Source organism: Chrysochloris asiatica, unplaced genomic scaffold (genome assembly GCF_000296735.1).
Source record: "Chrysochloris asiatica unplaced genomic scaffold, ChrAsi1.0 scaffold00031, whole genome shotgun sequence".
NCBI lineage: Eukaryota > Metazoa > Chordata > Mammalia > Afrosoricida > Chrysochloridae > Chrysochloris > Chrysochloris asiatica.
Window position 1 is genome coordinate 1,558,765 of NW_006408549.1, and position 14,014 is coordinate 1,572,778.

At 35.7% G+C, this 14,014-nt stretch overlaps 1 protein-coding gene across 3 annotated transcripts in view; it reads right to left on the bottom strand.

The window, feature by feature from the left end:
* VPS13B (vacuolar protein sorting 13 homolog B (yeast)) overlaps positions 1-14,014 on the bottom strand; it is a 1,072,080-nt gene that overhangs the window by 548,997 nt on the left and 509,069 nt on the right. For all 3 annotated transcript variants that reach the window (XM_006859183.1, XM_006859184.1, XM_006859185.1), the window contains 2 exons: positions 5,498-5,718; positions 970-1,173 (listed from right to left, as the gene is read on the bottom strand). In XM_006859183.1, coding sequence (XP_006859245.1) covers positions 970-1,173; positions 5,498-5,718 — 425 coding nt within the window. The remainder of the gene's footprint in view (positions 1-969; positions 1,174-5,497; positions 5,719-14,014) is intronic.

The following is a 14,014-nucleotide window of genomic DNA, read 5'->3' on the forward strand; positions in this document are numbered from 1 at the left end:
CTTCCCCAGTCACATTTTGAATGCCTTCCAACCTGAGGGGCTCATTTTCTGGCACTATATCTGACAGTGTTTCTTTGCTATTCATAAGGTTTTCAGTGATTGTATATTTAGAAGTAGTTCCTCACTCTTTCTTCCTAGTCTGTCTTCGTCTGGAAGCTCATCTGAAATCTGTCCATCATGGGTGACACTGTTGGTTATTTAAAATACCGGTGGCATAGCTTTCAAAATCACAGCAATTCATAAGCCTCCATAGTACGACAAACTGACAAATGACTGGTGGCTATTTGGTTTTAAGTGGAAACTATCACTTTAAAATTAGAAGAGATCTGTGTGCATGCGTAGTAGAATCTTCCAGGGGTGGGAGTTGGGTGTCCATTTGCTCAAGCATCCCTGCTAGTCACCAGAAAGGAGGTACACAGACACACAGACAGCGAGAGACCAAGGAACAGATACCAAAAAAAAAAGAATGTTCACACCTGTATCTCTGTGGTTCTGTCAGGCATTCATGACTGTTCTGATCCTTCCCCTACTTGGTCTCTCCCAAGATGGCAGCTCCGGGAGCAGCTGAGCATCTTGAATTAGAAAGCACTGGATTTCTTGATTCTGCTACAAATTCCCCTAGCTGTAAGCCTTCCAAGCTTCTAAATATTCCTTTATATGTGGTTCAGAGTTCTAGGGCCATTCCCTGAGCCTGCTTGGTCCGGTATTCTGTGTTGTTGCTGATGGAGCTCTTCACTGCATGTCTACCTGATCCACCATCATCTGCTCCAGGCCACAATGAATTGAAAATGGTAATAATTCTTAGAATTACAAAGAACTATAATACACAGTCCTGTTACCATGAATCCTCAGGAGCCTTCTAAACCTGTCAATTTCCACAGAGTTGAGGTCATCTTCTCAATTAGAAAACAGAACTCTTTTTTGCATATCAACCTTCATTTGGTCAAAGAATGTTTCAGAAACACTTACCTCAGTCATAGTTCCAATGTCAGCAGACGGGCTGCATGTGCTGGTGTCTGGAGGAGCTGTGCCTACACTGCTTCTAACAGGAGAGCTCGGGGCAGCCCCCACGGTGGGCTCTGGATAGGCTGAACATGGACTGAGATTGCCTCTCTTCTGAATCTTATTCCAGACCTTATTCATGGTATCAGTTAGTGTGTATAAGAGCTGGACCTGAGCAGAAAGAAATTCAATGAAATGCTATTAAATAAATATTAAGAGAAAATTAAAACAAGTCCAGGAAACAATCCATCATGCAACATTGATCATCATATTATATGACTACTAATACAGAGAAAAGTATTTATATCTCTTCAAATTTTAGAAATTTTAAGACTGATATTTTAAATATGCATAAAGAATTTACTCACACCTTGAAATGTGTCACATATATTGTAATATTTTATGCTATCTGATATATTTTATGAAAAAATTATGCTAAGATAAACAAAGCTTATTGTGGGACAGTAGATTTACTTTACTTGAATATATGAATAACAAAACAAACACAAAGAAGCACATTATAAACACAGGATAAGACCAAAACTACATTTCAAATACATCAAGGTTAATGTTGTGCAGTAAAATAGAAAATAACTGCTATTTTTATATGAATGATTTCCATACCTAAATTATCTTTTCTGATATATAAATCTGAGATTGGATTTCTTACACAACAAAGTAAATTCAAAAGAATTATATAGAATAGTAAAAGAAAAATGTTACATATGAGACTTTTCTATAGATAAAGAATATAAACTACCCAACTTTTATTCCCCGAGGATATGTCATTCCAATATTCCAAAAGGGGAAAAAAAAACTGTTTAACTTGCAGATTGTTTGACTAAGTTCTAAGATATTTACATAAGATTTCATAAATAAGCATTAATCATGGAATTTGTATGACAACATATTGCCATATACTGTATAAAACAAGCCCAGGGAAAAAAATGCAAACACAATTTATAAGCAAATCGACAGCTGGACACCATATTCTACTTGCCATTAAAAAAAAAGAAATTCTCATATTTATAAAAAGTTTCAGCCCCAGGACATATCCAGATGATGAAGCTGGCTTCTTATGTGGGCAGAACAGATGCAAAGAAACACTGTTGTCAATCCTTATTTGATATAAAACAGTACTTGGGTGTACAGTTTTCTCTTGCCTTTTGTGTGATGAAGCCTCAATCTCAAGTTATACCTCTTTTGTGAAAAAAAAAAATAATATATATATATATATAATGCAATATTTGGAAGTCTTACAAGGAGCTTCTTAGAAAATTTGAATTTAAATTATTTTGTCCTTTATTATATTTCTCTTTAAAAAGAAACAATTTTGTCTCTTGCAAAGTAATTTTTTTTAATTATTTTGCTGTTTCTTAAATAATTAGATATTAAGTGAAGAAACTATAAATCAAATAAAGCAGGTTCTAAAAGCTTAAAATGACATTAGATTTACTTAAAAGAAACAGTACAACTTTTAATGTCAAAATTTCTGATTTCCTTTAACTGTTACCATTATATGATTCTATGAATATAAGCAAATACCTCCACGTACATATTTAAAGTATCAAGCAAATATTGGAAAAAACTGCAAGGTCATCAGTTCAAATCTTACAGTTGCTCTGTAGGAAAAAGATGAGGCTTTCTGCTCCCGTAAAGATGCATTTATAAGGGCACTTCCTATGTAAGTGGGTTATTTGTTGGACTGCTAACTGCAAGGTTGGAAGTTCACACCCATCAGTCATGTAGCTGGATAAAGATGGGATTATCTGTTACCACACAGACTGTGACAGTTTCAGAAACCTTAAGGAGCAGTTTTAATCTGGTGTGGGTGGCACTGTTGGTTAATGTGGTGGACTGCAAAGTCGGTTTGAAGCACAAAGCCAGAGGTTCAAGCTTACCAGTCATTCCTCAGAAATCCTACACAGGGTCGCTATGGGTCAGAATCAACTCTATGGCACTTAACAATAACACAATAAGACCATATGAGTCAGTATTTGCTTGAAGTCAATGGCAGAGGGTTTAGTTTTTGCATTTTGTAAATGCATGGATAGTTTTTAAGTATTAAGGACCATGACACTCTTATTGCTTTCAAGGAAACTCAGAAAATAAAAAGGGAAATAAAGATATTTTTCACAATGCATGATGAAGCACTTTATATGGCAAATAATGCCTTAAGTTTAAAGGCAAACTGCTGTATGCTACAAACAAGGAACAGTCCTGGTGTGGTGCTGTGGAGTTAATGCGATAGACTGCAAGGTCGGTTTGAATCACCAGGTTCCTTGGACACCCTATACAGAGTCGCTATGAGTCAAAACTAACTCGACCGTACTTAACAACAACAAACATACAAGGTATGTATTTACGCTATTGTCAGGTGTTGCCCAGTCGGTTCTGACTCATAGTGACCAAATGCACAACAGAATAAAACACTACATGGTTCTGAGTTAGCCTCACAATTGTTTTTCTGTTTGAGACCATTGTTGTTGTCACTGTATCTATCCATATCGATGAGAATCTTCTCCATTTTCACAGATCCTCCACTTTACCAAGCATGATGTCCTTCTCTAGGGACTGGCCCCACCTGAAAACACGTTCATAAAATGAAAGACAAATTCTCGCCATTTTGGCTTTTAAGGAGCAGTCTACTGTTCTTCTTCCAACACAGATTTGTTTGTTCTTTGAATAGTTCATGCATGGTACTTTCAATATTCTCTGTAAACACATAATTCAAATGCATAGGTTCTTCTACATTCATCCTTATTCACTGCCCAACTTTCACATGCATGTGAGGTGACTGAAAATACCATGGCTTGACTTATACAGTGTAAGAAAAGTTCTTACAAACTTCTATAAGATACAAAATTGATAACATGTTTTCAATTGGCTAAATGAACTCACAAAAGTGCAAATTCACTAACCAACGCAAATTCAGAAAATGTCCAACTCTATGGTGTCATTTCCATCAGCAAAAATTAATTCCTTTATTGTTTATTGCAGTTCAGTTCTGTTGATGATAGGCTCTTTAATTTTTTTTTTTTAATCTAAAAATGTCTTTATTTAATCCTCATTCTTCAGTTATTAATGCTTTATACAGAATTCTGCTTTGGCAGGTTTCAGTTGTTTGTTTTAATTTTGCCAATTTAAAGATGTTCTTCTGATTTCCCTAGTGTCCTAAGAGATGGAAATTGTTCATCAGATCTTTATTCCTCTGTATATGATTGTCACTTTTTGATGTTTTTAGCTTGGTACTTTGAAGATGTCCTCTTTATCTGTGGTGTGTAATAGTTACACCATGACGGCTGTATGTGTTCTGTGTGTGCTTGACTTATTCATCTTTGTTACTCTAGTACCTGGTTTATGTGTAGAAAATTCATTTAGGAAACAAAAGTGTCATCTTGTAGAATTTTTACAGAATCCAAGACCTTGAAATAATAGGCTAACGCAGTCACTCACAACAGGTGTTTACTTGTAGTCTGCACTTCTTCCAACACAGATCTGTTTGTTCTTTTGGCAATCCATGGCACTTTCAATATTCTCATCCAGCACCATAACTCAAAAGCATCAATTCTTCTATGGTCTTCCTTGTTCGCTGTCCAGCTTTCACATGCATATGTGGTTACTGAAAACACCATGGCTTGGGTCAGGCACACCTTAGTCCTCAAGGTGACATCTTTGCTCCTCAACACTTAAAAAGGTTTTGTGCAGCAGATTTGCCTAATGCAATACATCATTTGATTTTGTGACTGCTGCTTCCATGAGTGTTGATAATTGATCCAAGAAGAATGAAGTCCTTGACAACTTCAATCTCTGACAACTTTAATCAATATTGATCAACATAGCTTTATAAATATTGACCTATGAAATCCAAGAATATTCTAAAAAGAATTTTTAAAAAAATAAGTTGAAACAGTATTTAAAATAAAATATCTATAAGTAAAGTCTACCTGGAGTTTATTTAAAACAAAGGAACAAGTCACTAAATTGTACCCAATTAATAGCATGCAAACAGCTTTCAATCCATGTTAAGATATAAAACTGCAGCACACAACAGGCTTACCCTACGGTTGAAAATCTTTTAAGAAACGATTTTTTAAATATAATAAGTGTTGTCATTCCTTTTAATACTGCATGTTGAGCAAAAGAGGTTCCGAATAAGAATATGACTGAAAACCACATCTGATCACTTCAAGAGACTCTTCCAGTCTGGCAATACACTACTTCTTCAATGTTTAAAGACTACATCTGTAACTGATTTCATTCCATCAGACAAAAGTTGCATTTATTCTGTCACCATGTATATTTGCAGAAGAGTATAAGTTATAAAAGTTGGGAGAACTTCAAAGAAATTCTTAATTTAATCACCTTGATCTTGGATAGTCCCATTTAAAAAATTTAGGACACTTAATAGAAGAGAATCCCTTCAGTAAAATGGAAAACAATACTTTTTCAATCACATTATTTTAATTTAGCTATATATATCAAGTGTACTAACCTGGGGGTTTGAGCATTTTATCTCAAGTGACTCTAGGTCAACATGCAGACAAACAACAAACGAATGTCTTGTATCAGGTCCTGTAGCAAGTAGTTTCTGAGATGTGACAGCCAGAGTAGATGTACAACCCATAGGTTCCACTAGGCAAAGTGTTATTTGTTTTCCAAGAAGGGTATATATGCTGAAATGATGTAAGTTGATGGTCCAAGGAAAAGCATCACCTGATGATAGGACAGAAAAGGAGTAAAGAAATACACATGAAAGTAGTTCTTTGTTACTGGATTGTAAATTACCTACTGTTTATATTTAGAATGTAAAACATGTAATAATGCATCACAAAAAGCAAATAAAGTATCCTAAAGACCAAAAAAAAATTACAAGTATTTAAATTTAAATGTACTCTAGCCTTTAAAAATGTTTGCATTTGTATTTATTATAACATATGACTACATCAATACAATACGTATGTTATAAACAAATACTTACTGATGAAAATCAAAGACCACAGCCTTCAGTGAGGATTTCGACTCAACATAAAGAAAACTAAAATCCTTACCACTGGGCCAATAAACAACATCATGATAAATGATGAAAAGATTGAAGTTGCCAAAGGCTTCATTTTGATTGGATCCACTATCAACACTTATGGAAACAGCAGTCAAGAAATGAAACGATGTATTGCATTAGGCAAATCTGCTGCACAAGATCTCTTTAAAGTGTTCAAGAGCAAAGATGTCAAGTTTGAGGACTTAAGGAACACCTGATCCAAATCATTGTTCCGCAGGAGAAAGGTGAAGCTTTCTGCTCTTGTAAAGATAGTTCCGAACTGCTGACCTTGAGATTAGCAGCCCAACTCTAACCACAATGCCACCAGAGCGCCTACTTCAGGCCTACTTAACTACTATTATCATTAAGTTGCTTCAGACCTACTTAATCAGGATTCTTGGTAGTAATAACTAGGAGGTGTGTCACTACATTCTCTGGATAATTCTTACGTGTTAACAAGTGTTTTTTGAAAAACATTTAAAATAAAAATTATCATTCATAAATTTCAGAATTCAAAGTAAAATTACTTTCTTTTATGCCTTTTGTTCTTTGGTCAATTTCTATGAGATGAATTCATTAAATCACCTTTGTTTTTTATTATAGTTATAGATCATATTCTCTTCTTAAACATATATAAATATTTGCTATCTTGATGCAACTTAGAAGGAAAATATTTTTCCATAACTTGCATTTAAAAATTTGACTGTGGTAAAATACATTGAACAAAACTTTACTATCTTTAACATCACTTGCTTTATTAACTTGGCAATTCTACTAGTACTTCTCAGTATAGCCAGTATGGTAAGAGATGTCTTTCAAAAATCAATTATTTTAAAACAAAGTAGAACACTTCTTTTCTAATAGAACAGTAACAGCTGTCTCACAGCGAATAATTTGTAAAACACAACATATAAAGAATTAATTCAAAACCAGTCATAATCTTACTTCCACCCTGCCTTTCTTGATAACCTGTATTAACATTTTGTGCATTGTCTTCAAGTTTTTCCCTCCCCAGTCATGGGTGGTATACACATCCACATGTATTAGAATCATAATTCCACTGTACTGTATTTATTTATCTTATTCATAGAAGACAAGAATACCAAGTAAATAAGCGAGTTGCTGTTGGCCACAGTATAGGGTTTTCAACAAGTGGCTGATGAGTTTGAACCGCTGATGTTGGGGTTCAAACTTACCTTGCGGTCCAGTGCTTATCCTATGACCACCACACCAAGACTTAATGTTATTTACCAAATAAACAAGTTGCTGTTGTTAATTGCCATTGAGTAGGTTGGACTCATAGCAACCCTTTATAGGGTTTCCGAGGAACGGCTGGTGAGACTGAACCACTGATCTTGCAGTTCAAACCAACCTTATAGTTGAGTGCATATCCTACAGTGCTGCACCAGGACTCCAATAAGCAAGCAGATGTCCTAAGTATGCATTTGGATTCTAAAGAGTGATGCTCAGTGTTTGCCACAAGGTAGATTCTCATTAAATTTCAACATGCCAAATGTCTTGACCAAAAATAGTTGTTGTTAGGTGCCAACGAGTCGGTGCCATCCATAGAGACCTTATGCACAGCAGAACGAAACACTGCCCGGTCCTGGGCCAACCTCACTACAGCTGCCACGCTTGAGTCCATCGATGCTGCCACCTGGCCAATCCATCTCGCTTGGGGTCTTCCTCTTTTTCTCTGACTCTCCACCTTACCAAACATGATATCCTTCTCTAGTGACTGCTCCCTCCTGACAATATGTCAGAAGTATGAGAGACGAAGTTTGGCCATCTTGGCCTCCAAGGAGCACTCTGGCAGCACTTCTTCCAACACAGATCTGTTTGTCCTTTTGGCAGCCCATAGTACTTTCGATATTCTCCTCCAACACCATAACTCAAAAGCATCAATGCTTCTACGGTCTTCCTTATTTACTATCCAACTTTCACATGCATATAAAGCCATTGAAAATACCATGGCTTGGGTCAGGTTCACTTTAGTCCTCAAGCTGACATCTTTGCTCTTCAACACTTTAAAAAGGTCTTGTGCAGCAGATTTGCATAGTGCAATACATCGTTTAATTTCTTGATTGCTGCTTCCGTGAGTGTTGATAGCTGATCCAAGAAGAATGAAGTCCTTGACAACTTCAACCTTTCTCCATTGATAAGAATGTTGTTTTTTGGTCCAGTGGTGAGGATTTTTGTTTTCTTTACATTGAGATGTAATCCATACCAAAGGCTGTGCTCTTTGATCTTCATCAGTAAATGTTTTAAGTCCTCTTCACTTTCAGCAAGCAAGGTTGTATCATCTGCATATCGCAGGTTGTTAATGAGTCTTCCACCAATCCTGATACCACGTTTTTCTTCATATAACCCAGCTTCTCAGATTATTTGCTCAGCATACAGGTAGAATAAGTATGGCGAAAGAATACACCCTTGTCGCACACCTTTTTAAATTTTAAACCATTCAGTGTTCCCATGTTCTGTGTCAACCAAAAACAGTAAATACATTTAAAACTTAGAAACTCTGAAACTTGAAGAATATACTACTTCTAGCAGCACCATACTCCACAGCTTGAGTGGAAACAATGATAACTGCATAGTAATATGTGGTCAGTATTGTGGTGCTCTCTCTTAAGACTTAAAATATTTTGCCCCCAAGAAAGAATGACAAACTTTAAATCATCTGTAACTAATTCCAAAATTATTTTTAAACCTACACAAAGTTTCATGCTATTTACAAAATAAGGGCTCTGCCAAATTTGTCTTAAATTATTTTGGTATGATTTCAGGTTGCATATTTTTAAATGGTTACTGAGCTATATATATATATTTTTGAAACTCTATTTCATCCAAGAAATGCTAAATGATGGTTATGCAGGATGGAAAATGCTACATTTAAATTTACTAAACAACAACAAAAATTCCCAAATGACATTGTTACTCAGATATTTGTTTCTTTAGCATGAGACGAGTAAATTGAAATTTCAAATATCATACTCTAAGTCATAGGAAGAATATTTCATAGTAATATTTTATGTCCACTTATTTAGCATGCAGATTGTTTTAAAATTTACACTCAGCCTGAAAGATGAATGTTGAGATCCAATGACAAAAATTCCCAGAATGACTCACCATGAAAAATGAAAAAATCACAAAATACAACAAATCTTTAATTGCACAAGTTCTTCTTTTACAAAAAAAAAGAAAATACTTTATGTATATAACACAGCAAAACGGTACTCCCTAAGCCATACTCCAACATCCCTGACAAGTCAGAGCGAAGTACTACTCCATGTAATTTTCTACCAATCTGGGCTGACCTTCAAGATGAAATTTTTCATTTTCATTGGAAAAGTACAAATACTAAAATCCAGGTCTTTATTTTGGAGAAAAGTGTTTATTTTTGCCAGATTTCAGAAATGTTCAGACAAAATGTCTATAAAACAAGAAAAAAAATAAAGCAGGTAAACTGAGAATTCCATCTGGGTGTGAACTATGATCCTTCCATATTATTACCAAAGGAAAGAATGAATATTATTCTCAAGAAAATGATGGCCAAACACTGTAATTCAAGCCAAATAATTTGAAAGAGAGAATGAATATGACAGAATGCTCCAGAATAGGAAAAATAAAATAACATAAAAAGCTGTAACAATCAATGAGACAATATTTCCTACGTGTCAAAGCCAGTGAGAAGAGACTGGTGGCAGCCGTAACCTGTACTGCACCATCCAACAGAGAAAACTTCAGAACCACTACTAGGGATATACTTACAATGGATCATATGTTGTTGATTTTGCACAGTACTAGAATCAGAAAATAAAGTACTGGCTTATGAAACATGACAAAATATTCTAGTAATGTATATATTGAAAAGGTTATCAATTTTGTGTTTACCCAAATTTACACTCAAATAACACTTTTTCTACATTTGTTTGCCAACTATTCCTTTCCCTGGGGATGCACTTTTGTAAATGCTATGGGACTAGTGTGGCGCTGTGGGTTAATGCACCAGACTGCAAAGCTCTTTGAACTGCAAGATGGGTGGTTAAAGCTCACCAGCCACTCCTCAGAAACCCTATCCAGGGTCGCTATGGATTGGGTTGAAACCGACTCGATAGCACTTAACAACAACAACAACAACAATGGAACACATAAGGAGCTCTAGAAGTGTAGTGGTTACAAATTGGGCTGGTAACCTCAAGGTCAGCAGTTCAAAATTACCAGTCATTCCATAGGAGAAAGTTGAGATTTTTTGCTCCCATAAAGATTTACAGCCTCGGAAACCATATGCAGGGTCTCAATGAGACAGAACTGACTCCACAGCACAAAAGCCATCAACCACCATGCTATACATTTCTTTACTTTTCTTTAATTAGACAGATGAGTCCTGGTGTGGTGCTGTAGGATAGGCACTGGATCACAAGGTCGGTTTGAGCCACAAGGTTGTTAGTTCAAATTCACCAGCCATTCCTTGGAAACCCTGTACAGGGTTGCTGAGTCCAAACTGACTCGAAGGCACTTAAGAACAATGCATACACACACACGTTTGTTGGTTTTGGTATTTGTTTTTTTTTTTGTAAGCTTACAACTTGTAAAAACAAAATTGGAGTTTATGGAAAATCCCTCCTGTAAGAAAGGATTGGTTGGTAAACATAGAAGACAAGTGTTTCTGCATCAAAACACAATAATTACATTGAATCTTATCATACACATCTAATTTATGACCCTGTATCTCAATCGATAGGGATCAATATTTTGGCAGGATGCTTATCCTTTCTAAAGATGCTCCAATACAGCACAGGACAAAATATATGTGGTTGGGTCTAAATCAAATCACTTCACAAAAATCAATGTGGCAAATCAAGAAGGAACATTGGTAAATATCACAATTACACTTTCTTCAGTTTTCTTTGTTTCCATAACCTTAGCTGTTGAACTCTTTTTCAGAAACAACAAGAAAGTGTCTTCTTCTTATTTTTGTATGTTTCATAATCTTAGAAGATAAAGCTACAATCAGATCCCGGGGATGAGTTAGACAGGTTTTGATACCAATTATGAATTATTGTAACAAAGATAATTTTAGTACTTATTATGAGGATGACTTTAAAGAGAAACATACACTGAATTCTACACAAACAAATGAATCAAAATTGCTGATATTGTTCCCCCGACCAGCTAGCACTTACACTAATTTAAAGATAGTTAAGGCGATATTGGAGACTTGGTGTGGTTCTGTGGGTTAATGCATCAGACCACAAAGTTTTTTGAACTGCAAGGTAGGTGGTTCAAGCTCATTAGCTGCTCCTTGGAAACCCTACACAGGGTCACTGTGGGTCGGAATCGACTCGAAGGCACTTAACAACAACAACAAGGTGATGCTATCTTTACTATGGTGGTGGTGGTGGTTATGTGCCATGGAGTCGGTTCTAACTCACAGCGACCCTGTATTGGGTTTCCGAGGTTGTAAAAGTTTACGGGCGCAGAAACCCTCATCTTTCTCCCATGGAACCACTGGTAGGTTTGAACCACTGACCGTATGATTAGCAGCCTGACTCGTCACCACTGTGTTACCAGAGCTCCTTTATATTAATATAAGTGATATTAATTTAAGTAATGGGTGTTCTGAAGATACCAAAGCACTAATATGACAGGAAGTTTAATAAATTTTCCTTACAGAGGAAAATAGCTGAAAAGCCTAGAAGAGAGCAAAATTAAACTGAGCAACCTATAATTTCATTTGCTTTGAGACCAACATTCTACATCTGAAACAAAGGCCTTTTTTTTTTTTTTTTAAATGAAATACATTGCATGTAAAAAATAAAATGATCATAATGAAAACAACAGAAAATAAAATTCAAATTTGTGAAACATATTACTCACATCTAGAAACCCAATAATTCACTGTTAAAACTACATGAAAATGAGGTCTATTGTTGGAAGGGTAGTGGTTACAAATTGGGATGAGAACCTTAAGGTCTACCAGCCGCTCTGCAGGAGACCGATGAGGCTTTCATTGGTCTGATGAGATTTGCAGCCTCAGAAATCCTATACAGGTTCGCTATGTTTCGGAACCGACTCGATGGCACTTAACAACAACAATTGTTGAAAGGAGTCCTTGTGTCTGGTGATACAGGATAATGTGCTGGAAGGCAAGGTCAGTTTGAATCATAGATTGGTGGTTCAAACCCACTAGCTGCTCCTCAGAAACCCCTACATAGGGTCACTATGGGTCGGAACCGACTTGAGGGTTCTCAACGACAACAACATTTGTTGGAAATTTCTTATAGAAGAGGACAGGATGGAAGGAAAGTGTAGCTCTGGTGATCACGGTTCTCCTAAATTCAGTAGCTTAGTGCACTACCAGTGGTGGCCCTGGGGTTCCAGTGAGTCACTTCAAACCTATGCAAAAGCTAGTGGGTCTTAGCAGGGACCCACTAGTGGGTCAAATCAGAAATAGAGAGGTTTGGAGGAGTTAAGATTTTAACAGCTCAGTAAACAAGATCCTATCAGCAGTATCTATGCTATATGTAAGTAGTCCAGGTCAAACAGACAGCTGGACATATGAAAAATGCAACACAGATAGCTGTTGTATGACAACCTTAAGGATTTGCAGGCTATCACTGAAAAGGGAGTAGCTAAAGAGAGTTGAATATAAGAATACCCAGGAAGGCTGTAAATATCAAGAAAACCTGTATTTAAGAGAAGAACATTCAGAAACAATGGCCCAGAACTATAGAAAAGAAAAAAAGTAACTAAACGAAAGTAATTTCCCAGAAGTTAGGAAATAATTTTAAGAAGGAAACATCAGCAATGTCAAAACCAGAATCCAGAGAATTCTATCTGGGGATAGAAGTGTTGTTGTTAAGCACTGTGGAGCCAGTTCAGACTTACATAAATCCTATACAGGATTTATTAGCAATGGCAGGTGGATTTGAACTACCAACCTTACAGTTACAAGTTCTTATTCTACCGAGCCACACCAGTATCCAGGAGATAGAGTAGAGGTAAATTAAAAGAAATCTTCTAAACTTAACAGAATTAACTTACTATTTAACTGATGCAGGATGTGATAAATGAAGATGTATAATATCATTCATACAGCAATTATTAAAAGACGTACATCAGGAAAAAAAAACACAGAAGAAATAAATATCACACTAAAAATAGTTACAACAAAAGCAGCAAAGGAAGAACAAGGAACAAAAAATATGATAGACAATAATAAATTAGCAATATAATTCAAATATACCAATAATCAAATACAAACAGTCTAAATACTCCCTTCATTATGAGAGATAATCAAACTGTTTGAAAAAAAAGCAAAAACTAACTAAATGTGGTCTAAACAAACACCTGCATTCAAAATCACAACGAGTTTGAAAATAAAAAGATAAAAAATACATACCACGCAAACTGTAACCATGAAACAACTGGAATAGCTGTATTAACAGCTAAAACCGATTTAAGACATGGAATTGCACAAAGAAGGCTATTTCATAATGGGAAAATGTCCCATACTTTAGGTAGATAAAACAATTACACATGTATATGAATTTAACAAGAGAGCCCCAAAATACAGGAAGTAAAACCTGACAGAATTTGTCAACTCAACAATAATGCTAGAAGATATCAATAGCCTACAATAAATTAATAGAATAAACAAACAAAAACTCAGTAAGGCTATGAAAGTATTGAACAACTTGAACTAACTGATACATACCAGGGGAAGTTTATGGAAAGTTTCCATTATCTTTAAATCCATTTTCCCACAAACTTTTTGAAGCCCCTCATATAGAATGCTAAACATATGTAGAATACATAATCAAGTGTAAATGGAACATTCTCCCAAACAGACCATATGCTAGACTATAAAACAGTCTCTGAATATTTTAAAGGGTTAAAATAATACAAAGTATGTTGTCCACCATAGTGGTTACAGTATCAGAAAGAATTTTCTCAAATTCCCTAAAT